The sequence below is a fragment of the Carex rostrata genome, chromosome 5 (assembly GCF_964058835.1).
Source record: "Carex rostrata chromosome 5, lpCarRost1.2, whole genome shotgun sequence".
Lineage (NCBI taxonomy): Eukaryota > Viridiplantae > Streptophyta > Magnoliopsida > Poales > Cyperaceae > Carex > Carex rostrata.
Window position 1 is genome coordinate 12,821,929 of NC_135922.1, and position 26,962 is coordinate 12,848,890.

The 26,962-nt window shown below is 36.3% G+C and overlaps 3 protein-coding genes and 1 long non-coding RNA gene across 10 annotated transcripts; all 4 read left to right on the forward strand.

The window, feature by feature from the left end:
• The first annotated feature begins 6,678 nt into the window (after positions 1-6,678).
• Positions 6,679-8,409, forward strand: LOC144554134 (short-chain dehydrogenase/reductase 1-like). Its single transcript, XM_078302382.1, has 5 exons — positions 6,679-6,837; positions 6,932-7,178; positions 7,267-7,320; positions 7,419-7,604; positions 7,777-8,409. Exons 1-5 carry the CDS (start codon positions 6,821-6,823, stop codon positions 8,152-8,154), a joined length of 882 nt encoding a protein of 293 aa, XP_078158508.1. The 5' UTR covers positions 6,679-6,820; the 3' UTR covers positions 8,155-8,409.
• Positions 8,410-15,316: 6,907 nt separating this feature from the next.
• On the forward strand, positions 15,317-17,955 carry LOC144553861 (uncharacterized). The gene is made up of 4 exons (XM_078302054.1): positions 15,317-15,468; positions 15,921-16,692; positions 16,785-16,836; positions 16,946-17,955. The coding sequence occupies exons 1-4, from the start codon at positions 15,317-15,319 to the stop codon at positions 17,953-17,955; spliced, it is 1,986 nt and encodes a 661-aa protein (XP_078158180.1).
• A 1,418-nt stretch (positions 17,956-19,373) lies between these two features.
• LOC144554131 (short-chain dehydrogenase/reductase 2b-like) lies at positions 19,374-20,960 on the forward strand. Its single transcript, XM_078302378.1, has 5 exons — positions 19,374-19,451; positions 19,551-19,797; positions 19,886-19,939; positions 20,038-20,223; positions 20,410-20,960. The coding sequence occupies exons 1-5, from the start codon at positions 19,435-19,437 to the stop codon at positions 20,785-20,787; spliced, it is 882 nt and encodes a 293-aa protein (XP_078158504.1). The 5' UTR covers positions 19,374-19,434; the 3' UTR covers positions 20,788-20,960.
• Positions 20,961-22,353: 1,393 nt separating this feature from the next.
• On the forward strand, positions 22,354-26,519 carry LOC144554862 (uncharacterized). Of its 7 annotated transcripts, XR_013511788.1 has the most exons (4): positions 22,354-24,161; positions 24,275-24,390; positions 24,486-24,534; positions 26,272-26,519. It is a non-coding gene; the product is annotated as an uncharacterized LOC144554862 (long non-coding RNA). The 7 variants fall into 7 exon arrangements; XR_013511787.1 differs by having other exon boundaries at positions 24,275-24,534; XR_013511786.1 differs by having other exon boundaries at positions 24,486-26,519.
• The last annotated feature ends 443 nt before the right edge of the window (positions 26,520-26,962 follow it).

Below are 26,962 nucleotides of genomic sequence, written 5' to 3' on the forward strand. Positions count from 1 at the left end.
CCAGCTCTTCTACCCAGCCACCACCATCACAGTCTGCACCCCCACACCTGGCTGACCCTACTCTTAGGGATATCTACTCCATCATGAGGGACATCAGGGATACTCAGCTGGAGCAGGGCCGTCACATCACAGCTATCCAGCAGCAGACAGACATTCACGGCGAGCGCTTGGATGAGATCAGTGGCCACATGTTTGATTATGCTCAGCGCCTTGGTGACATTGAGGACCAGTTTCGTGACTGGCGCTTCGACCCCTCCTATGACTACTGATCAGGTTTGTTTTCACTACCCCAGCTTTTATCTTTTTATCTTAGTTTACTTGCTTGCATGTCTTGAAGCATTGAGGACAATGCTCAGACTAAGCTTGGGGGGGTGATTAGTTGATTTGTTTAGTTGCATGTAGTTTTGTTCTTTTTGTTTTTGTGTTTGCATGTTTCGAGGATTAATTTGTGTGAATTGCGTGAATTAGGGACCAAATTGAGAAATTTTGATTGAGAGATGGTTGAATTTGTGAAATTGGAAGTAACCACACATTTGGTTGAAAGAACTGTATATGATAGTTTGTTTTGGGACTTTGTAGAGCTGAGAATTGAATTGTACCAAGAAAGCATTTAAAACCTAACTGTGCCTTGTAAAAATAGAGAAATGAGATTTGAAAACAATAGAAAGGTTGGGATATCCATTGGTATGAGAGAATACCATTGGATATGTGTATTCATGATATGTGCAAACAAATTAAAATATATATATATAAAAAAAAAGAGAGAAAAAGATGGAGAAAATAAGAGTACTGGCAATAAGTCCATTAAGGGCGCCTTTGAGCTCGTCTCCCAAAAATAAAAATAAAATAAAATAAAATCTTTGCACATGTCAACACATGTAGTCCGCGACTTTCTGACCTAAGCTTGTTCGAAGCTTGGGGGGGTATCAAAGAAAAACAAATCACTACAAATGATGGCATAAACTTGGTAGAAAATGAACTATTGATGCGTTTGATTACTTGGTGCTTACAAATAGCAATACATTCTTGAATATGGGGTTTTGATTGATTGAATTGTGGGGTGAATCAAAATGGACCAAAGGAAACCAAATCACTATCCAAAATGACTCTAATAGGTTTCTAACGAACGCAAGACCATGCAAATTTTCCTCTTAGTAGATTAACTTGCATTTAGGTAAGTCCAACAACCAGAATCACACCTAAGTTAGAATTTTTGCTTGAGGACAAGCAAAGTTCAAGCTTGGGGGAATTTGATATCTCCATATTATGTCTAATTTATAGCCCTAATTTATACTTAAACCTGTGTTTTAAAGCCTATAAATGTGGACTTTTTACTTATATTTCGAAGAAATGTGGTACTGCTATGTTTTGTTTGGTATTTTGCAGGAAAAAGGGCGAAAAACTGGATCTGACAATTTTTCATACGGCCTGTATGACATACCCTACGGGCCGTACAGGATCTGCCCAACCACACAGAAGATTCCACAACAGAGGCACATAGTCTCCAAGACAAAACATAGCCCTACGGGTCGTATGGGGTCCCCTACGGGCCGTAGGGTGCTAAATCGGAAAAATCCAGCAGGATCTGAAATCAGCTGAAATCAAGGAGGCCGAAAAGGAAGCCTCTGCACACGCGATCCAGGGCATTAAATGAGATATTTCCTCACCAAAAAAAGGGGGATTCACCACGGAAACTTGGACAACCTTTCTTGGAGCAAAAGACAAGAGGAGGAGAAGAGGAAGAGAAGTGAAAAACGCGAGTTTGCAACGGATCTTCAGATTTTCCACTGTTTTGTCATGAACTCTTTTATTTTATGTTATTTGTGTTATCTTAGGAACATGAGTAGCTAATTTACTTTGTTTCTAGGGCTAAGATGTAGTTTCTAGTTTGGTTTTGTTTGCATGCTACTTGGATTTTGTGTTGAATGCTTCGTTTTTACCTTGTTGAGTAGTATTTTGATTGCTTTATTTGTGCTTGCTTGAATTGATTAGTCATCCCGTTAGATGAATGCGCACATCTAAGTGTTAGGAGCCAAGTCTATGACATTTAATCCAACCGAATAAAGTATATGAAGTAGGGTTAAACCAAGGAGTACCCGAAAGGTGAAACTTTCCTTGAGGCGAAAGTCCTTGGATACTTTTAGTAAACCAACAAGTAACTTAGATAAATTAGGCCAAAATGCGAAAGTTGAGGTTTAACGCATCTAAGAGGGAAGTATTTGAGTCCGGTAATCGGGTACTAGGCCAAAATGCGAAAGTTGAGGTTAGGTATCTAGATCTGGTCGATAGAAACCCTAAACATTAGTATCAACACAGAAAACAGTAGCTGCAGCATTAACTCGGGGTCCCCTACGGGCCGTATGGGAAGCCATACGGGCCGTATGCCTCGGGGCTGAACAGAAATGAAATCTGAACCCTGGAAACGCCTTTTTATTAATTGAAAACAACTTTAATTCTTTTTATTGCTTTTTAAACTTGTCATAAATCATTAGAATTGTTAGAACTGAACCAAATCAATTTCTCTCACTTCTAGAATTTTAAGTAACTTTAGGATAAGTCCGGTTATTTTCTTCCGTCCCTGTGGATCGATACCTGAGCATACTCATCGATAGGATAGTGCACTTGCTATCTGATTTGACAGAGTGTAACAAAGGTTTAAAAGATATAGCTTGCTATACTGAAACTTTGTAGCATATATTCTGTGCGAACATGAAACTTGTTATATAGTGCTCACAACAACCAGCCGGCTGGGAATGTGCATATTATACCATGTTGCTCATGCAAGACATAATAAAGCACTGTCTCGATGTTTTTCCGCAATTAAAGGTATATATGCATTTATAATTTTTTCAAAAATAAGCATTGTTGCTTCAAATATAATAAAATACACAATTTAATTGTATATATATGCTCTTCACAAATTCTAAAAATGCAGGATATTCCCGCTAAATATACGGTACAACGCTTGGCCGACTTTCGCCAAATGTGGGCCCAATTTTTGCTGAAAGAAATTTAGCCGAGAAGAAGTACAACAATTTAGGGTGTTTTATCTGAATTTGCATGCATATATGAACATGAATTTTTTGTAATAAGTTAGGATGTGTATGATATATAATTAATTTAGGATGTGTTTTATTGATAATTAATTTAGGATGTGTTTTATTGATAATTAAATTAGGATGTGTTTTATTGATAATTTAGGATTTGTGATAAATTGAAATTTTGGTCAGCTAAATAAATATGGAAGCTGGCAATTTAATAAAAAATATTTTTTAAAAATTCAATAAAGTATCAGGATCGGTTCTTACGTAAGAACCGATCCTGATAGTTATTTTCTGAATTTAAAAAAAAATCAATATACATCTGGATCGGTTCTACAGTACAACCGATCATGATAATTGTTTTCTGAATTTAAAAAAAATCTAATTTACAATATACATCTGTATCGGTTGTACAGTACAACCGATCCTGATAATTGTTTTCTGAATTTTAAAAAAAATCTAATTTACAATATACATCTGTATCGGGTGTACAGTACAACCGATCCAGATAGTAACTATTAGGATCGGTTGTAACAACCGATACAGATTTGTTTGGTATCTGTATCGCCCTGATCAGGATCGGTTGTGAACCGATACTGATATCTGTATATAACCGATCCTGATTCTATTTTTCCCAATGGTGTTTGCAGAAATTAGAAATTTTAAGAAAAAAAAAAATCAATTTACATGGTGGAGCCTTCATTACCGTTTATTTCCATAGCACATTGGACCAAACCTTGTTGGTTCCGGGTCCATAGCACGCTGGATCCATAATTAATTACTCGGGTTCTTGTAAAAAACGTTTACACAACCCATCATATTAAAAAGAGATTTACTTGATTTGCCGACTTTCATTATTGATGAAATAAGAAATTAAAAATTTAAACCTATAACACGAAATCATTTCATAACACAAACATTGAATTATTCAACATTGTGGCTCATAAAGAGCGTTAAATAGTTCAACATTTGTGTTATGTTTGTAAATAATTTTCTTATATCAATGAATTGTCAGGAATATTGCTTCCTGATCTTCAAAAAAAAAAAAACACATTTGTGTTATGAATTGATATTTGGGTGATTTCGTATTATTGGTTTATGTTTCTATTTTATAAGTTATGAATTGAAAATCAGCATGATTTTTTATGATGCATTAAATAATATTTTTAATTAATGGTTCTAATTCTTCGTGCACGATGTTCTAAGAATTTCTTGTATAATCCCTAAAAACCTTCAAATTATGTATTTTCTCCTCTAAAATTTATAATATCATATTTATCCTACTAAATTTCAAAAATTCGCCAATTTATTCATTTATTGAGCTTTCTATTAAAAATAATTTTAAATTTGTAAATTATCCATTTTCCTCTTTATTAAGAAAAACGTCAGTCTTCTGATTGATCAGTTTCTAAGAACAAATTATTTGTTTTCTCTACTTTTGATACATACACAAACGTTTAATAAGAAGTCATTGTTTATGCGTTAGAAGCTATGTTACTCGGATATTCCAGTTCAAGCTCCGTATTAGGGCTGTACAAAATTGTTCAAACTCGCTCATAACTCGCTCGTTAATGGCTTGCTTTAATTCGCTCATTTACAACTCGAGTTGGCTGACTCGTTTAATAAATGAGTTGAGTTTGAGCTAAGCCCAAGTCGCTCATTTATAACTCAAATTACATAACTCGCTTATTTGATTTTCTACCTATCTAAAAAATTAGGAAAAATTTGGTCTCCAAACACATATTAATATGGAGAACAAGATGAACGGTTCAGATCGACCGTTAGGATTTTGAAAACTCAAATATTGAGCCGTAGCACTGTAGTCCTCTATGCAACCCATAGCACTGTAGCCTTACTCTATATATATATATATATATATATATATATATATAGAGAGAGAGAGAGAGAGAGAGAGAGAGAGAGAGAGTAAGGCTTGGGTGCTATGGATAGCATAGAGGGCTATGGTGCTACGGCTCAATATTCGAGTTTTCAAAATTCTAACGGTCGATCCGAACCATTCATCTTGTTCTCCATATTAATATGTGTTTGGAGACCAAATTTTATATTTTTTGAAAATTTTTTACTATTTTTTTAGATGTAGAAAATCAAATATCTAAATGGTGTAGAATTTTTTAGATCAAGTGATTTTCTACCTAGCTAAAAAAATGTAAAATTTGGTCTCCAAACACATATTAATATGGAGAACAAGATGAACGGTTTGGATCGACCGTTAGAATTTTGAAAACTCGAATATTGAGCCGTAGCACCATAGCCCTCTATGTTATCCATAGCACCCAAGCCTTACTCTATATATATATATATATATGTGGACTTGGCTACGGTGCTATGGGTTGCATAGAGGCCTCCCGTGCTATGGCTCAATATTCGAGTTTTCAAAATCCTAACGGTCGATCCGAACCGTTCATCTTGTTCTCCATATTAATATGTGTTTGGAGACCAAATTTTATATTTTTTGGAAATTTTTTACTATTTTTTTAGATTTATTGAAAATCGTTGTTTTTCAGACAAATCTGGACCATAAAAAACATCGATATTCAATAAATTTTCAAAAAATGTAAAATTTGGTCTCCAGGCACATATTAATATGGAGAACAAGATGAATGGTTCGGATCAACCGTTAGGATTTTGAAAACTCAAATATTGAGCCATAGCACGGGAGGCCTCTATGCAACCCATAGCATATTAGCGAAATCCTATATATATATATAGGTTTTGGCTAATATGCTACGGGTAGCTAAGAGGCCTCCGTGCTACGGCTCGGATTTCGAGTTTTCAAAATCCTAACGGTCGATCCGAACCGTTCATCTTGTTCTCCATATTAATATGTGCTTGGAGACCAAATTTTACATTTTTATGAATTTTTTTACTATTTATTAAGCCACTTTGAAAACCGCTGATCCAACGGTAGTTTCTGGTTTTACTGTTGGGTTAAGCCACCGTTGGATCAGGGGTTTTCAAAGTGGCTTAATAAATAGTAAAAAAATTCATAAAAATGTAAAATTTGGTCTCCAAGCACATATTAATATGGAGAACAAGATGAACGGTTCGGATCGACCGTTAGGATTTTGAAAACTCGAAATCCGAGCCGTAGCACGGAGGCCTCTTAGCTACCCATAGCACCGTAGCCACGCCCTATATATATATATATATTTATATATATATATATATATATATATTAAATACCGCTAGGATGCACAGATTAAATTTATGTTCGTGCTAACTTCCAGAAAATTTAAAATGTCTGACTTTGAATTTTGATTCTTTTTGTGAAATGCTAACTAAAAAAAATTTGAATCAGAGGAGCCAAAAAGGAATGTTTAGATTTGTCTAAATAAAATATTTATCTACAAATTGACCTAGAATTTTTCACCGCTAAGCAGTGACGTCGCAACACTTTGGTATTACTCCATCAAACACCTGGTACGGTACTGCTAAGCAGTGACGCAAGGTAATTGCTTAAGTCTTTATATAGGCAAGCAGTGACGCAATCTGCTATTTTGAATTTTTCACCATAGAAAAGGACACATTTAATTTATTTCGATCCGACCGTATGTAGAACACTTCCACACTAACATCCCTTTCTCCACTAACATCACTGTCCATGCGGGGAAAATCTTCTAATTAAACCTATCTCTCAAGCTAGCACCTAAATCTATAAATACCAAACTAGATATATAGGCACCAAAAACATATATACTGAAAGTTTTATACTTTGGAAGCAAGAATTCCTTTGTCCTTCATTCCTCAACAAGCGTAAAATGGAACCAAACAACAAGTACAAATAATTATTATTTAATTTCTACATCTATTTCTCTGAAAAATTATTTGTATTAGCTGCCTTATAATATTAATTTTATAATTCATTTCAGGGTTGCTGTGGTAACAGGAGCGAACAAAGGTATAGGATTGGAGATATGCAAGAAACTGGCTTCTAATGGAGTATATGTTATTCTAACGGCAAGAGATGATAAAAGAGGCAAGGAAGCAATTAAGGAGCTTACTAGAGATTATGGTCTGACAAATATAATCTTTCATCAGCTGGATGTCACTGATCATTCCAGCATTGAATCTTTAGCTGGTTTTGTCAAAAATCAATTTGGAAAATTAGACATTCTGGTAAATTGAATATGCTTGTACACTGATGTACCTTGAATAGTGTGCACAAATTAAATAATGTGCATTTACTAACAAATTATGTTAACAGGTGAACAATGCAGCGATTGGAGGATTTGTGTTAACAAAAACAATTGATGAAAAGGTATATTAATAACATATATCGTAATGAGAATTCATTTTTTTTTATTAGGTCGCTTTAGCTGGTAAATGGATATTAATATTTTAATTATTTTTGTACAGCTTCCGCAACAAGAGAGGGAGATAATTTTCCACAATAACCTAATAGAAAACTATGAGAAAGCTGTTGATTGCTTTCAAACTAACTATTATGGAGTCAAGATCATGATGGAAGTATTTTTACCTCTTGTACAATTATCCAATTTTGGAAAAATAGTGAATGTTTCAACTACAGTGGCAAGACTACAGGTAAATTTTTCAAATTAATAAAAAAAACATGTTAATTAATGCATGTAAATTTCAAATGCACCATCTTTTGCTACAGTTTTAGTGTTGGCTTTTACTTTTATGTTGTTCCCATAATCATGATCATCATTACCACCATCACATTACTAAAACATATACTCTCTGTAATTTACAGAATCTGAACAATGAAAGCCTCAGGAATGAACTTATGGATATTGATAACCTAACTGTGAAGAGGATTGAAGATCTTGCTGAATCTTTCCTGAAATCGGTCAAAGACGAAAATACATTGGAGAAAAATAAATGGACATCTCAATACCATACATACAGTGGGTCTAAGATTTTAATGAATGCCTACACAAGAGTTTTTGCAAAGAGTTGTCCCAGTGTAAACATTAATTGTGTGTGTCCAGGCCATGTCAAGACCGACTTGAATTTCAACACCGGGTATCTAACTGTGAGTGAAGGTGCTGAAGGCCCGGTGATGGTTGCTTTGGCTGAAGGAGGGATCACTGGCCAGTTCTATGATCGGACTCAGATCTCCACCTTTTAGATAATAACATTAATTAATTAGGATGTTACTGTTATGTTTTTTAAACTTCTGTTCTATATTATTTTATCTAGATTGAAATATATAATTTATGAGTGTAATTGAGTACAATAAGCAGTTTCATGAGGGAGAAAGGGTATACGTACAGTTGCTGGCCTGATGCATTGTAGCAGATGGTTATTTAAGAAATTGTCATTTTGTCCCTGACAAAATATTGTAATTTTCAAAGGTTATATAAACTATACAACATTTGTTATGTATTTGAACAATCACCAGAGATTTTATTTTATTTAATTTTTAAATATGGCTTGCAATTGTGCTTATTTGGTATTTCACAAGTACCTGATCATTGAGGATTGAATCTGAGATTTTGTTGAACTTTGAAATCAGGCAAGTAGCATCATATTCCTTATTGAAAGAATAAAGAAACGAACTCAGTTACAATTTAAAATGCACAACAAAGCAGTACAGTTATTTTTTATATATATATGGTCTAGTACCAAGCATGTACAAGCTTGAGTAGCAATTTTTTAATTCTCTATGGCTTGATTCACAATTATTGTACAACTGGGGTGTGAAGGAGGTGAGAGGAGGGTTTAAGTTAAAAGGGGACGAAAGGGTGCGCATGGGTGGAGGGGGGACAGTGGAGGAGGAGAAGGTGCATGGAAAGAGAGGAGAAAAAGAGGAAGGAGAGAAGCGGCGGACAAGAGGAGGAGAGTAGCTATAGTAAACACATTAGATCGACACGTAGCGAAGGAAAGGATAGGTGGCGAGCGTAGGAAGGGGGGAATGACAGCTGGCAAAACAGAGAAGGAATTTCAGAGGCTAAAGCTGAGTTTTGTGGGATGATGCCAGCTTACATAAGCTCAAAATAATATGATCGCTCCATCTCGCATCAGACAGCACATAATATAGGTGGCAGTATTCATCACTGACGTCAAAGGACATTCAAAATTAAGGTAGTATAATTAGAGTACGCTGAGATAATTCTAATTTATTGAGGTGTAATTACCTTATGTGCATAAATTGATGCAGCATCAGAATAGAATCAGTGACTTGGGAACAATTAAGGCTCAATTATGATTTAATTAGGTTTAATAGGTCTTAATCTTATACATATCAAGCCAGGGTAAGTATCACACTGGTAAAAAATGGTAAAATATTTACAATGTAATAGAGCATGATTCATTAGATACAGGCTTGCACATGATTCATGTATGTTTTCCCATAATGAAATATAAAAAATTGAATGAAAAAGGAGGTTAAACTCAGACCACAGCACCTTGTTCTTGGAAAGGAGAAAAAGAAAGACAGGCGAGTAGTAGTGTGGAGATAAAATTAAAGGGAGAAGAGTGTGAGAGTCTAAAAGTCAATGGAAGAAAATGATAGGTGGAAGAGAGAAAACAAAATTGTAATGAAAAACCTCAAGTAAAATGCACCTGGGTCCGTGAAAGAGAAGGAGAGGGTATATTTGTCAATATAAATTTTAAAATAATTAAATAGAATATAAAATAAATTAATGGAGATATAAGAAAGAAAGTTGAGTTTTTATGGGTATATTGGATATTATGTTGTATTAATGGGGAAATTTGGCTATTTTAAAAGTTTAAATGGGTACATTGGAAATTTTTCCAATAATTAATTACATAAGACTGTTTCAATTAAACTAAGAACAAGAAGAGATATTAAAGAATTTCAAATTTAGATGAGGAATAAGACACATTGAAATTTTGATGAGAGAAATTGAAAATAAGAGAAGTTTCATAGTTATGTTTGAAACTTTTGTTATATATTCATTTAGAATTGGGAAATAACTTCTTGCATATAAACAGAAACTAGTTCAGATGTTCTGAGTGTAATTGACTACAATGAGTTGTTTCATGAAGGTGAAAGGTCTACGGCTGCTGGCTTGAGGCATTGTATTAGCTGGTTCTTTAAGAAACTGTCGTGCTTCCCCTCTGAAAAGATGTAAATTTCAAAGGTTTTACAAGCTAAACAACAGTTTTGTTATGCATTTGAACAATCAAAAGATATTTTATTTTATTTTATTTTGTAATGTGACTTGTAATTGTGCTCATTTGAACAATCAAAATTGAGGATGTTTTATGACGACTTGACGAGGCCTGACGGAGTTGGATGGAGATGGGTAGCAAGGGGAATACCGAAATCCAAAAATTAAGTTTGGTATTGATGAATTTTGTAAAACAAAACGCAATTAACCCGTTTTATTATTATTTTTAATAATGGTTTATAAAAAAATTCATATTGGAGGGCCATATTCATATAATATAAAAAGTGAGGGCTTTAGAGAAAAAATTCGAGTTGAAAGCGCAGCGGCCAGCTAAGCTAAGTTGGATTTTGTTTGGGCTTAAACAGGCCGTGGGACCCAAAATCAGTTGCTCGCACAAGTAAATCAAGTAGCACCATCTCTGCCTCTCTGGCTCTTGCTCTGGGATCTCCGCTCAAAAACCCTAACACTAGTACGGTACTGGTAGTACCTTCCTTTGGCGTGTGTTACCTCGCTCCAGCCACCTCTCAGTCTTCAATCCCATGACACATTTTAGCAAACACCTTAACTGCAAAATATGTTGGTTGTTGAGATTTGCAGTTAAGGTGTTTGCTAAAATGCCTCTAATGGGATGCACTTCTAATTGGTTCAAAGAGGATATTACCAAACACTGGGACATGCAATATTGTCATGGATGCACTTTGCAAGAATGGAGAAACTGAAAACGCAGAGGAATTACTTAATCATATGTTTTCTGAGAGTTATTTACCAGATATAGTTACTTTTAATGCAGTAATTGATGGTCTATGCAAGAAAGGTTTAATGGATAAGGTTGAAAAGCTGCTAAATGTAATGCTTGTTAATGGCGTGACACCTAATCATGTAACTTATAACAGTGTTATAGATGGGCATTCTAAGCTAGATTATTGGAAGGACACGATTAGAGTTTTCAAAGAAACTCTTGATCGGGGATTTTTGCTCTATGAGATTACCTATACATCAATGATGAATTATTTGTGTAAACAAGGCCAAAGCAAGGAAGCTCATAATTTGTTTGATTTAATGGTTAGGAGAGGCATAAAACAGGATATTATTTCATATCAGACGTTACTTCTTGGCTATGCAACTGATGGCACTGCCACTGATGTGATGAATCTCCTGGATAATATGCTGCTAAATAATGTAGCACCAGATTATTTAACTTATACTTTCTTGATTAAGGCATATGCCAAGAACAGAAAAGTTAATGATGCTATGTGCGTACTGACAAGAATGAAGCAAAAAGGGGTGAAACCTGATTTAGCTGCCTACTCTCCTGTATTAGAAGTGCTTTTAGATATGGGGCGAGTTGATGATGTGAGACATCTCATGGACCAGATAATAGGTCAGACTGATGATTCAAGCACCCAGTCAGGTTGAACTATTTGTACTTAAAGTGAGCTTTTTAGTTGCTCTATTAACTGAAATATTATACATACTGGTTTGCTAAATTTTTTTATTGCTTTCCATTGTCACCTTGTTAAAAGGTTACATTTCCTTGACAATGCTTAAAATCTAATTTTGCTTGTTCATGCTCTTTTCTATTTCCTGCTGGGGTTTCATTGAACTTGTATTGATGGCATTATGCTTGATCAGACTTGTTAAGTTAATACATACTAGTTACTGGTTTTTTATCAGCAAGTGACACTAAGTCAAACTGAAAAAATACTTTCAATTAATCTTGCATATTTTTTCCATAGATGCTTATACATTCTCAATGGCTTATTTGGTAGTTTCATGCATTTACAAATTTCTGTTGACCATTTCCATTGCAAACTAATTCATTTAGATTTTTTGAATATTTCAATTTTGAAAGATTACTAATTTCAAGGTCCACTTGTCTGCTACTGCATGGTTGTTCTTACACTGTCAAACTTTAGCTAATTACCTTATCTGTCTAGTTAATAATCTGGACAGGAATCATGCTAGTGCAAGGAAATGTGCCAATATACTGCTGTAATTAAACTTTGAGGAGGGATCGGATTACACCCTTTTTTTGGTGACACCGGTTACACCCTATGTTTACAAAGTCCAAACAATTGATCCAAACCGTTCAACTTGTTGGATACGTTAAAATGTGCTTGTAGATCAAATTTTACATTTTTCTGAATTTTTTTACTATTTATTAAGATGGGTACAAAAATTCAACGGTCTAAATATAGCAATTTTTGTTAAATACTTAATAAATAGTAAAAAAATTTCAAAAAATGTAAAATTTGATTTGTAAACACATTTTAACATATCTAACAAGTTGAATGATTTGGATCGACTGTTTGAACTTTGTAAACTTTGAAAATGGAGAGTGTAATTCGGTGTCACCAAAAAAGGGTGTAATCGGATCCCTCCTCTTAAACTTTAGCTTATTTGACCTGGTATTACCATTTGGAAAGTTGATTTTCTTCTCTATGCAATAATACAAGGAAGAGCTGGTAAGAGACCAGTATCAACTGCTTGGCTGGTACACATGAGGGTTTTTAGACCACTGTACCTTGTGATACAACAATCTATTTGGAATCCCACATAACTTGACCTCAAACCCCTGCAAATCCTACCTGCCTTTTCAGTCTTTCCAAACATAGAGAGAGAGGAAGATACCAGTGGTGGTACCACTGGTACTAGGGTCTGAGAAGTCTTACAACAAGTAGCCTCTCACAATAATGTGTCAAACCTAGATCATTTGGTTGTTTCACGCTTTTCTGTTTTTGGTTTCGCTGAGCCCAGAGGTGGCTAAAAAATTATGCTGTGGTTTTTTTTTTTCTATTATTATTTTGCTGAAATGCTTAATAGCTAGAATATAGCTAGTCTTGTAAGGGTTGTCATTTAGTTTAAATATAAGAGACAGCAATGCAACGCAACGCAAATTTTCATTCTGTGCTTATATGAAATCGAAATTTCTTGTTTTGTCATACATTAATTTCAGCTACTTAATTAGACGCTCTCCGACTTAACATTAGTTACATTATTTGCACAATAGTCGCATAAATTACTGCCCAACTACAACAGCCATCAAATAAAAACTCGTAATACACTTCTCTGGTAGCGAGTGCTTGCTGGGACTATCAATTTCTCATGACTGTAACGTCCTGCAGAGAGTGAAGGAGAATGTGAATTCTAATACTCGCAAACAAGATAAGAGTTCTAGACCGTAATATTATTTGGGCTTGGCCCATATATTTGTCATCCATCTATAAATATTATTGAGCTGTACTTTCATTTATCTAAAAAGGGCCCCGTGCGAAATGTGTTCTTGGGGCGTGGTATATATACAAATAGTCGATGATACTAGAGATCCTGTCACATAGATTAAGCGCCTGCGTTCTCTCAAGGGGGCAGGGCTAGGGGTGTCAATGGGTACGGTACGGATCGGGTGGAGACATTTTCATACTCATACTCATTAAAATTGACCTTATCCATACCCTACTCATACCCATTAAAAATTGATTTTACCCTACCCTACCCTTACCCGTTAATATTATCGGGTAACGAAACGGTAGCGGGTGAATAACGGATAATACTAGTATAATAATTAGTTTTATTATATTCTACAAATTAAACATCAAAAACTCATTCATTTTTTTTTTTTTGATGGTTGACGGCAAAGCCGACAACAGATATATTGAATAAGAAAAAATAATTACAAAGATCGTTTTTGTGGCGAAGAGTTCTCCCACACTATTCACATCTAACGAAGTAACTCTATGCCATTCCTAATTCCTAACTCCTCTTTGATATCGCTAGCTATTGCCTAACCACTTGTCTATCTCTAGTGATGTGTCATTGATGAGATGACCCACCGTCTTTTCTTTGTTAGAGAAGCATCTTCGATTCCGCTCTCTCCAAAGTGCCCATGCCCCTGACGCCCATATTACGTCCCACCTACCTCTCTGCGTGCGTGTCATTGGCAGTCCTGTTTTTATCCATAGTTCTAGGGTATTAGAGGCCCCTGCTGGTTGTATATTCTGTTGTGCCTGCATGCCTACCCAGAATCTGGTTGCATACGTGCATCCCCACATGATATGGTTCTTTGTTTCCCTCGTATCTTATGAGCACAAATGACAGCCCCTCTGTACCGCGCATCCCCTTGTTGTTAGAACCTGTTGTGTTAATATCTTGTTATCCAACATTAGCCATATAAAAATTCTCACTTTCATCAGTACCTTAATTATCCACAGTCTCCTGTATATCGGTGAGATTATACCAGAGTTGTGCATCATATGGTATGCCGATGCACATGAGAAGGAACCTGATGTCATCCATTTCCAGGTCTTAGCTCCTCCCGCTTCCCCTGTCGTCTCAGTCGATACTGAACAGAAAGGTAAAATTGGTATTAGATCTTTGAGCAGAAATGATCCTTCGGCGCTTCTTTGTCTTAGATGTGCCGCTGCTGTTATGCCATCCAGTGATCGCATTGTATTGGTCCACAGCCCCTGCTGTCCTCCTTCGAGTTGCCATATCCATTTTGCTAATAAGGCCTCATTCTGACATGCCAGGTTAATTATGCCCAGTCCTCCATTTTCTTTTAGGGCACAAATCCTGTCCCAATTGACCAAGCAATTAATACCCTTGCAGGTCTCCGTGCCCTTCCAGAGAAAGCCTCTTCTCATTCTGTCGATGTGCTTCATTACCTCCACCGGTATTTTAAAGGCCTGCATATAATGTAGCGGCATTGCTGACAGAACTGCCTTTACTAGAGTGATTCTACCTCCATAAGATAAGAATTTTGAAGTCCATCCTTCAATTCTTCGCTGTACCGCCTCCAACATTGGTTGAAAATCTACCTTTCTCGGTTTCTTAACTGTGAGTGGCAGACCTAAATACCTGATTGGTAAATTTACCCCCGTTGAGTCAAATATTGTTCTGATGACATGTACGAGATTCTGTGGGATTGCAATGGGAACAAAATTGCTTTTGCTTCTATTTATCCTCAGACCCGTCAGTTCCGAGTATATGTCTAAGACATGCCTAACCACTTTCAAAGTAGTCGGATGAGCCTCACAGATGATTAGGGTATCATCTGCATATTGGATGACCTGCGGGTCGAGACTTGCCGGAGGGGGTAAAAGGTTTGCCATATTTGCCAGGAATATATTTAGACAGTCTACCACCAAAATGAAAAGCATGGGAGAAAGCGGGTCGCCCTGCCGTAGTCCCCTTTTGTGGTTGAAGAATCGGGTTTGTGTTCCATTTACCCGGATTGCTGAGGATGAAGATTGTAGGATACTGAGTACTGATGAGGTCCAACCTGGCGGAAAGCCCTTTTCCAGAAGCAGGTTCATTAGAAAACACCAATCTTAATACATATATAATTGCATTTCTAATAAAAAAAATAAAATAATTGTGCAATCAATTCCAAAAACACGAATATACATTTAAGGGGGTTAGAAATTGAATTAAATATACATTTAAGTGGGTTGGAAATTGAATTAAATATATATTTGAATTTTATAATTACCCTATAGGGTAACGGGTACGAAATAGTCATTACCCATACCCTTACCCATTTATTTAACGAAAAAAAAATTTTACCCATACCCATACCCAATAAGCTAACGAAAAAAAAATCTTATCCATACCCGCCTTATCGAATACGATACGAGTCGGGTAAACGGCTAAAAAGGTACCATTGACACCCCTAGGCAGGGCTATACATTCCACGAATTTCCTTTGAGCAATGCTAGAAATATTTGTATTACTATTAACATAAGAACTAACCTCCAACAAGAGAGATACATACTCTGGATCTGCAGATTTCGGAAACGGAGGTGCTGAAAGCTATTAAAGATATGCCGCCAGACAAGGCCAGCGGCTCGGATGGGCTGCCAATTGAGTTCTACAACTGCTTCTGGCAAATCATTAGGGGGGACCTAATGGAGTTAATCGAGGATTTCCACACCAATACACGCAGTATCAAGGCGCTCAACAAGGCTTCCATTACTCTCATCCCCAAAAAAGAGGCCCCCACGGCAATCTCGGACTATAGACCAATCAGCGTCATAAACACGGTGGTCAAGATAATCACCAAAATTCTGGCAAATAGACTACAGAACCACCTCCCGATGCTGATAGCACCAAACCAAACCGCTTTTGTAAAGGGTCGCTCAATGATGGAATCCTTTTTGGTGGCAAGAGAATTCCTGAACTACTGCAAAAAACATAAGCTACCGGCAATACTATACAAGGTGGATTTCGAGAAAGCCTTTGACACAGTAGACTGGTGTTTCTTGATGAACTTGCTCATTGAGAGAGGCTTCCCTCCGAAATGGATCACAGCCGTCTTGGAAATTCTACAGTCCGCATCATCGGCGGTCCGAGTGAACGGTTCCTTAACTACACCCTTTCAGCACAAAAGGGGACTGAGACAAGGCGATCCACTATCCCCGATGCTATTCATCCTGGTGGCGGACTCCCTGAACAGATTCTTGAGCAGAGCCGAACATATAATGCTACAGCACGCTCGCCTATCCCTAAAAACAATCCAGTTTGCGGATGATACGGTAATCATCACCGAGGCACATACAGGCACGCTGAAAATAATATCCAGAATACTTAAAGTATATGAGGAAATGACGGATTTGAAAATAAACAGGGCAAAAAGTGCCTTTGTGCTGATAGCCATCCCCTAGCACCTGATACAGGCGGTACAAAATATTATCAACTCGCCGGAAGAAAAATTGCCAATAAAATATCTGGGATTACCACTGTTAACAAAAAACCTAAACAAGATTGACTTTCAACCAATCTTGCAAGCGATCCAGCACATAATCGAGGGGTGGAAATCTAACTTCTTGTCATATGGCGGGAGATTGACACTTATCAAGGCTGTGCTATCAGCAATACCGATACACTTCATGCAGGCAACTAGATTACCGAAGGGGGTCACAAATCACATAGATAGAATGAGGAGAAGTTTCCTGTGGAGAGGAAATAACCCGTGTAAAGGCATTCACTGCCTAGTGAATTGGGAACGGGTATGCACATTGAAGGATAATGGTGGTATGGGGATCATAGACCTGGACCAACAGAACCAGGCATTACTACTGAAATGGATATGGAAGATAAGCCATGAAAGAGAGGGTATTTGGGCATCTACACTACGCCTACTGTACAACATCTCGGATGTATCACAACTACCCCAGGATTCACTCTCCCCTTTCATTAAACAAATCTCAGAACTGCTGCCCTTCTATAACTCCTCGATCAGTTGGGGACAACCGGATATAGGAGCAAACTGGAGATGGACGACCTCAGGTATATTCTCGTGTGCCTCAGCATACAGAATGATGCACGACACAGGAGAACGATCCATATATTACAATGTGCTGTGGAAACTAAAAATCCCACCAAAGGTGAGAATTTTTCTATGGCTAATGATGGACAATAAAATTCTCACTCAGGAGGTGCTCACGATCAGAGGGTGTCAGGTGCAGAGTGGGTGCAAGCTGTGCAATAGCTCTGATCTGGAGACCAGGGACCACATTTTCTGGGAATGCCCGTACGCAACAAGCATCTGGAGAGGCCTGACGGCCCAACAAAACATCAGGCGGGCAGCGGGTACGAATCCTATTGATATCTGGTGGAACCAGAGACGGACAATGGAAAAGGAGCAGAGGTTGAGATGGGACGTGACATGGGCGGCGGGAACATGGGCGCTGCGGAAAGAAAGGAACCGCCGAACCTTCACAGCTCAACACAAACCGGAGCACGTTCTGATTAATGTAGCGGCTATCGATGTACACAACTGGTTTCTATTTAGTTAGGGCATCATTCTCTAGAACTGGGAAAAAAGAGATTGGGTAGGGAGTTAGGCTAGAGAGATTACTGTGTAAATAACATTTAATTTTAGAGTGGACTAGCGACTACTGCGAGTAGTTCGGTCATATGTAAATGATTTTTTTTATAAATATATCTTTTAGTGGGACTTTCCCACTAAACTTCAAAAAAAAGAAAATGTCACTCCAAAATCTTGAAAATGTGAAAATGCTATCCCAAACTTCAAAATTGTAGAAACGCCACTCTAAATTTGCCTAAATCATAAATTTGTCATTCTTATACAATTGTTACACTATTTTTATAAAAAATAATCTGAAAAATTCTATTTTAGAATACGTATTTTCGTATTTCCAATTATATCCTTTAAGTGAAATTAAGAAAGAAATGGCCTCCTCCTGTCTCCCTCTCTCGCGTGATTTTTCCCTCTCTCGCCAAGCCCTCTCTGAAAACTTTTTGAGCCAAGCACTAGCGAATACCACTCTAGTTCCTCCCTCTCTTGCCGAGCCCTCTTTGAAATCTCGCCAATAGTCTGATAACCATGGTCAGCCCCCAACATAACCAACTACTTGGTTCTTCCTTGTTTTGTACTTTCAAACTAACATGGCTTCGTCAATGGTTTAAACTATATTACATTTTCCTGGAAAGCATATCGATCGTTTCCTGTTAATTGAACTTCGATAATACATGAAAACTATGGTTGGTAGAATAAGGTCATTAAGCATTCAGATATTATATTCAGTTTCGTTTAATGGCTACTCAGCTAATTTGATTTAGTGAAGGGGTAAGATCGATTTAGCTTTTGAGATCGTGTCTCCAGGGGAAGAAATGTGGGGGGGAAAAGAAGGGCAGAAGGATAAAGGGTATTTTAGGGATTAAATTTTTTGTAAAATATTGATACAGTACTATAAATGACATTTTCACAATTTCAATGTTTTGGAGTGGCATTTTCACAATTTTTCCTATTATTAATTATTCAAATCAAGTCACTATAATATTATTTTCGTCCAGAATTATACATGTGCAGACTAGATTTGCATTCCGGCTAACTTCCGAGATTTTAATAGACTCGGCTAACTTAAAAATGTTTGGGTCAGAGTTGACAAAAAGAATATTTAGATTTGTCTAATAAAAAGAATCATCTGCAAGCGTAATTTCAAACATTTTGAATTTGATAATCTCCATCAACACCTGATACAGCTAAGCAGGGACGTCACGACACTACAATACTCAAGGACTTAAGTCTTTGAATAGGCAAGCAGTGACGGTAAGTTAATTGGTCAAGTCTTTGTATAGCCTAGAATTTTTCAACGGTAGAAAACGTCCACGCTAATTAAACCGACCTCTCAAACTGACACCTAAATCTATAAATACCAAACTAGATAGTCACCAATATATAACATATATATCGAAAGTTTTCTTCTTTGGGAGCAAGAATTCCTTGTCCTTCATTCCTCGACGAGCGTACAATGGAACTAAACAACAAGTACAAGATAATTATTATTTAATTTCTACATCTATATTTCTCTAAAAAATATATTTGTATTCAGCTGCCTTACAATATTGTTTTTATAATTCATTTCAGGATTGCTGTGGTAACAGGAGGGAACAAAGGTATAGGACTGGAGATATGCAAGAAACTAGCTTCTAATGGAGTAGATGTTATTCTAACAGCAAGAAATGATGAAAGAGGCAAGGAAGCAGTAAAGGAGCTTACTAGAGATTATGGTCTGACAAATATAATCTTTCATCAGCTGGATGTCACTGATCGTTCCAGCATTGAATCTTTAGCTGGTTTTGTCAAAAATCAGTTTGGAAAATTAGATATTCTGGTAAACTGAACATCCTTGTACACTAATGTACCTTGAATAGTGTGCACAAATTAAATACTGTGCATTTACTAACAAATTATATTAGCAGGTGAACAATGCAGCGATTGGAGGATTTGTGTTCACAAAAACAATTGATGAAAAGGTACATTAATAAGATATATGGTAATGATCAGAATTCATTTTTTATTAGGTCACTTTAACTGGTATATGGATATTAATTTTTCAATCATTTTTGTACAGCTTCCGCAACAAGAGAGGGCAACATTTCTCCAAAATAACGTAATAGAAAGCTATGAGAAAGCTGTTGAGTGCTTTCAAACGAACTATTATGGAGTCAAGAACATGATGGAAGTATTTTTACCTCTTGTACAATTATCCAATTTTGGAAGAATAGTGAATGTTTCAGCTGGACTTGGAAAACTACAGGTAATTTTTTTTTCATATTACTCAAAACTCAAAAGAACATGTTAATTGATGCATGCAAATTTGTAATGCACCTGCTTTTGCTATAATTTTGGTGTTGGCTTTTAATTTTATGCTGTTCCAATAATCATGGTCATCATTAATTACCACCATCACAATTACTAAAACACATACTCTCTGAATTTACAGAATCTGAACAATGAAAGCCTCAGGAATGAACTTATGGATATTGATAACCTAACTGTGAAGAGGATTGAAGATCTTGCTGAATCTTTTCTGAAATCGGTCAAAGGCGAAAATACATTGGAGAAAAATAAATGGACATCTCAATACCATACATACAGTGGGTCTAAGATTTTAATGAATGCCTACACAAGAGTTGTTGCAAAGAGTTGCCCCAATGTAAACATTAATTGTGTGTGTCCAGGCCATGTCAAGACCGGCTTTAATTTCAACACCGGGTATCTAACTGTGAGTGAAGGTGCTGAAGGCCCGGTGATGGTTGCTTTGGCTGAAGGAGGGATCACTGGACAATTCTATGATCGGACTCAGATCTCAACCTTTTAGATAATGACATTAATTAATTAGGATGTTACTTTTATGTTTGAAACTTCTGTTCTATATTGTTTCATCTAGATTGAAATAATTTATGAGTGTAATTGAGTACAATAAGCAGTTTCATGAGGGAGAAAGGGTATACGTACGGCTGCTGACCTGATGCATTGTAGCAGCTGGTTTTTTAAGAAATTGTCATTGTCTCTGACAAATATAAATTTCAAAGGTTATACAAGCTAAACAACAGTGGTTATGCATTTGAACAATCATAAGATCGATCATTATTTTATTTTATTATTAAATGTAGCTTGTAATTGTGTTTATTTGGTATTCATCATCAAGTACCTGATCAATGAGGATTGATGGAGCTGAGATTTTGTTGAACTTTGAAAACGTGCAAGTAGCATCATATTCCTGATTGAAAGAATAAAAGAAAACGAACTCAGTTACAATTTAAAATGCATAAAATTGCAGTACAATTTTCAATTGGTCTAGTACCAGCATGTATCGGTCAGTATATACTATCCAAGCTTGACGTCATCTCTTTTTTTTGGGAAAATAATTTTCAGCGACCGGCGAGCAGGGGCGGACTCAGAGTAGACCAGGGGAGGGTGTCATTACCAGTTGCTGATACGGTCGCTGATGCCAGTGGTGGCCTGACAAAAATTGAATTTCTTTTTTTTTTTGGAAAAATTGACTATCAGCAACCGGCAATATTACCAGTCGCTGATGGATCTTTCTGCTGTAGTGTAGGTTTAATATGTGTTTATCTCACACTAGCAAAGCCCGGGTAAGCACCACTGGTAAAAAAAGGCCTAATTTTACAAATGTAATAGATCATACCTCCCAGTCTAATTTGTCGTTCCCCAAAATAGTTTGAAAAGGCCACAAAGGACAATTCATGGGATTCGCAATTGGTGCAAAAGCTGAGACCGTCTGGAAATCTGAAATAAAGTAGCATTGTTAGAACAAAGAAGTACAAAGCAATGTGATACTTACAGTATTAAATATTTTATCTTTTCATTTTGAGGCCTCAGCATGATATTATTGCTTAATCACCCAATATGTGTCCTACTGAGTAAATGGTCAATGCACCATTTCCATCCATGGAATGATCGGAAATAGAGTCACGTGTGGTGTTTCACAATGACTTTTTCAATTCTCGACGAAATGGTAATGATATCCACCTCCAACATGCGGAGAAAAAAAAAATACATGGTTGTAAACTTGTAGTTCTGTTAATACATTTGTTAGTTGTAAAAAAGCGCGACTTATAGATTACGAGGTACTTGTCAAAAAGAAAAAGAAGAAGTCCGTTTTTGACTACCAAATTATTGCTGAATTGAATTGTTGAATTTGTATTAAGTAAACCCATGATGTCCGAATTTTTCTGGAATTTCACTGGCACTCGCCAGGAAAAAATATTTGCGCCAGGGCCCATTTTTGATAAAGGAGAAAGCCCAATAACAATTCCTGCGGGATCATGAATATATGGGCCAAGCCCAAATAATGGGAGTAAATAACATTTTTACTGAGGCGAGATTTCCATCCCATCCCAGCTCACACTATCAGTATCAGAATTCCTTCCATTCCTCTCCTTTCCTTCCTCTGTCTATTTCCATTCTCCTTCGAAGCCAATCCTGTCCCATGGCGACCCGCCAGTTGGAGTTAGTCGGGTACCATGACTATCTCAGAAGCAGTTGCTCTTCTTCGACCGCCTGAGCGCAATGGTTGGTTAAATTGTTCATGCAAACCGGGGCCCAGCGCCGACCATCTATTCCTTCAACCTTCTCTTCACTGCCCTGGTTTGCATGAACAACTTAACCAACCATTACGCTACTATTTTTTTCCCCTCTTTTACAAATTGACCCAATCTAAACAGATCTCACCCGATATCTACACATATGGCATCTTGATCAACTACTGTACCAGAGTGGATCGGGTCGGATTAGCTTTTGTTTTACTCGGATGGTTTCTTATGGTCGGATCGGGTGCTGATCCTGATGTCTTCAATCCATTACTGAAGGATCTTTGTAAGAATAATAGGATCCCTGAAGCTGCAGCTATGGTGCTCGACAAAATGCCTAAGCTGGGCTGCACACCTGATCTGTTCTCCTATAGTACTCTTATGAATGGGCTGTGTAAGATTGGACAAATTGAGAAGTCAGAGGTACTCGTGGATTACTCTTCAGAGTTTGTTGATACAAGTGCCTTTCCAAAATTTGAAATGGTGAAGTGACTTAAATTAGAGGGAAACTGTTGAAACGGCCCTTGTGTCAACAGACTCTGATGGTATAACGTTGCTCATAATTTCCATCGAGATGGGTTTATCCATGAGACTCAATAGGTATAAAATTGATTGTCCCTATTTGAAAGTGCCAACCTGAGGTGGATCAGCAAGTGCCCAATCAAGTTAGACTGATGATTCAAGCACCCAATCAGCTTGAATTATTATGGGAATTATTTTTACTTTATTTGGACTTGTTGATTGCTCTATTAAGTGAGCTATTTTTACATACTGTCTACTTTGTGCAATATTTCTCTAGTCTGGTTCTTTTCCCTTCTCTTTGTCACGTTATTATAATGTTCCATAACCTTTATAGTGCATAAAGTCTTATTTGCTGTACTGTCTTGTGGTTTCATTGAGCTTGTACAGTTGTACTGGTGCTGTTGTGCTGGATCACAGTTGCTAGTTTCATGCTGGAACAGGTACGAGAAACATGCATAAATGCCTAGTTTCACAACATTTTGAATAATGTTTTTATTGAAAGAACTTGGGAAATGAGTTAAAATGCTCAAATTAATGATCATGTCCACGAAGTTACATGATTAAATAGTTTGATTTCAGTGTTGTAACCTTAGTTGAAATTTAACTTTATCAGGCTAAAAGCAAACTAAATCAAACACCTACGATATATTCTTAATAGATCGGTTTACGGATCTTAATTTCAGATTGCTTATTGCTAGGTTATAATTGGAAGCTTATGCATTCATTTTGTCATGCATTTCAGTCTTTTCTAACTTTTAGCATATGGACTGATCAAACTATATTCTTATCATATGGGTTGATAAAACTATATTCTTATAATGTGGTTCTTGCACACATTTAAGAGAGGCTACACATATTTGGTATCCTTGGCCGTGCACTATGTGGTGGGTCCACCACTACCGTATTGCATGCCTCTCAAGAGTGACAAATTGTCTGTTGCAGAAGTGGAGGACCTTGCCACTGAACTAAACTTATGGTCATTTGTTTTCTTTTAATATTCTATTTTTTTGTATGTAATTACTAAAGAATTGCTTGTTCTTACCATTGTAGGTTTTCTTCTTTATGCTGGGATCGTGCTTGCGGCTGTCATGATACTTATCTACCATTTTGTGCCCCAGTATGGACAAAAACACTTCATTGTGTACATTAGGGTTTGCTCTCTTGTTGACTCTATTTCGGTAAATGATCCATTGCTCATTGCTTTTCTTTTGTTTGTTATTTTCTTTGTAGGTGTGATGCTGAATCTTGAAACTGCTAGTTGCTTACAGATAACAAAGAGATAATACTTTTAACAATTTCCTTCGGGGCCAGACTTTCAAAGTCCGGATTTCTTGTCTTCAAATTTTGTTAGTTTCACTTCTCAAATGCTAATTTCAATTTTATTTTTTTCCACCAAAAACATTTTTCCATTATTATGTTTTGACTCGTGATGGATATATAGGTCACAAGTGTGAAGGCACTGGGAATAGCTTTGAAATTGACATTTTCGGGTACTTATCAGCTCGTGATGGATAAATAGGTCACAATCGTGATGGATAAATAGGTCACAAGTGTGAGGGTATGGTACTATGCATAGTGCACTTTGGTCCATACTATGGATTCATATATCCATTTTCAAATTCCAAACAGTCGATCCGAACTATTTATCATGATCTCCATATATAAATGTGTTTGTATGCCAAATTTTACTATTTAGAATTTTTGTACTATATTTTTAGATAGGTAGAAAATCACTACATTTGAAGGGTCTAGAATCTTTAGATCAAATGATTTCGTACATATTTAAAAAAAAAATTAAAAATGTAAAATTTGGTATTCAAACACATTTTCATATGGAGACCATGTTGAGCTGAGCGGATTGACTAGTTGGACTTCGAAAATGAAGATATGAATCTGTAAAATTTGGCATTAAAAACTGTAGCCTCACTCTATCTGCTTATATACCCTCAGACCTGGACATTCTTTCTCATTGTTGCTACTTGTGTTATTACCCAAATGAATTATATAAACAAGGCAGCCGCAAATTTTGTCAACTTAAAATTTATATTTACATCTTTAATTTTATATCATGCATATTTATAATGAGGAGGGCTCTAATGCCCCATTGTTTTCGTGCCCCGATCATGCCCGACATCCTTATCTCCATTTTCAAAGTCCAAACAGGCGATCTGAACCTCTCAGCATCATCTCCATATTACAATGTGCTTCGAGACCAAATTATATATTTGTTGAAATCTTTTACTGTTTTTTTTATTCTATATTTTTTGGAAATTTGTTACTATTCTTTTAGATAGGTATAAAATGATTGGGGCACAAAATCAACGGGGCATTTGAGCCCTCCTCATTTTTAGGCATTTTACACCCTTTTTACATCTTTAACAATCTTGGTTAGGGTTAAGAAACTTACATGGTTTTGAGTCCCTTTTCTATTTTTGACCCTTCATGTGAGGATTGGAACAGAGATATATTCTCTCTGGTACATTTGTTCTTCACAAAACCAAGGATGTCTACCAATGGTACCATTTCTATTTTACTACCTTTATAAAAGTGATTTTTCATAGTTAATTGCACGCTACTCTGGTATGAGAGTGGTACAGAGATTTCATGGTACTATGCATGCATCTGTGCATTCCAAGAAACATGCTTATGCAAGTTCCAATTTTAAAATTTAGAGGCATACTCCTATTTTTACAAGATATGCTGTTTTACATTCCATATATTTTGAACATTGCCCTTTGTGATCTGCCTTGTAATTTGCAGTCATATGTGTGTCCCCCTCTTATGATATGTAGTGTGCTTATTCACAGTGGTTAATATAACCCTGTATTTTGTAACGAAACAATCTTTTGAGTTTCAATATATGAAACTGGTGGGATATCTCCCACTTTTGTCAAAATAAAAATTAAATAAAAACATTCCATATATTTTGCTCCCACAAAGTAATATATTATGAATCTGCCTTTCACGTGTTATATTCTCATACTCAAACCTACCTCATTTTGTACCGTACAAGTAACTGTAGTGACTAGTTTACTGTACAGCTGAAGAAGAGTAGTACAATGTGGTGACTAACTAAACATCAACAAAAATCCAAGATATTTTGCTTGGATTTTGAATGTTCCAGGATTTGCAACATCTCTTTTCTACCAAAGGAATAATATATTACTATAAATAAAAATGGATACTTGTTCGTTTTTAACAGGCTCACAATATCTCTATTATTTCAGATTCCAAAGCACTACGATGAAGATGGTGAAGGGATTCCTTTAGATCTCCTGTACCATGACTCCTTTCTTGTTCTTCTTTCTATCTATATCTCTACCTATTTTGGGTGAATTGTGTGATGTGTGTGAGACTACAAACTAATGTACATGCGCCTATCTCATTTGGTTGCCTGAACTGTAAGTTTGGGAGTTGACGAGTCTATACTGTCCTTGATAACATTATGTTAAACATTTGTTTTCGTTTTGGGCTCTGGAACTGGTACCAACTAATACCGGTATTAGTGTGGGTTAGCTGTTATTACTTGCTGTTCTAAATTTGCAAGCTTAATATAAGCTATAGTATCCCACATTTTTTTTTGTTTAATTTTGTTAAGTTAAAGTAATAATGGTGATTGTGATTTTTAATGTTAAAGTACTTCCTTATATTAAAAAAAATGTAATAATGATTTGTTTTTTGTGGAAGTTGGGGACATGATTTCCAGATTTCATAATTTGAAAATTATTCTCACAATTCAAGGTATAAATAATTCATTTCGATTAAATCGAGCTATTGAAAACATTTTCAGATTTCCCACTTCTAATATTTGGAACCAATTTCTGTGCAAATTCATAGGCAGGAAACTTAAGATCCATTTCGAAAGTTTGAAATTTACGAAGATACACTTTGAAATTAAAAATGTATTTTGTAAATACT

Coding starts and splice junctions, on each gene's coding strand:
- LOC144554131 (XM_078302378.1), top strand. Junction 19,940..20,037: donor CAAAAACAATTGATGAAAAG/GTACATTAATAA, acceptor ATTTTTGTACAG/CTTCCGCAACAAGAGAGGGC. Junction 20,224..20,409: donor CTGGACTTGGAAAACTACAG/GTAATTTTTTTT, acceptor CTGAATTTACAG/AATCTGAACAATGAAAGCCT.
- LOC144554134 (XM_078302382.1), top strand. Junction 7,321..7,418: donor CAAAAACAATTGATGAAAAG/GTATATTAATAA, acceptor ATTTTTGTACAG/CTTCCGCAACAAGAGAGGGA. Junction 7,605..7,776: donor CTACAGTGGCAAGACTACAG/GTAAATTTTTCA, acceptor TGTAATTTACAG/AATCTGAACAATGAAAGCCT.
- LOC144553861 (XM_078302054.1), top strand. CDS start 15,317: ATGGGAGAAAGCGGGTCGCCCTGCCGTAGTCCCCTTTTGTGGTTGAAG. Junction 15,469..15,920: donor AAGCCCTTTTCCAGAAGCAG/GTTCATTAGAAA, acceptor ACCTCCAACAAG/AGAGATACATACTCTGGATC. Junction 16,693..16,784: donor TCCAGTTTGCGGATGATACG/GTAATCATCACC, acceptor GAAAATAAACAG/GGCAAAAAGTGCCTTTGTGC.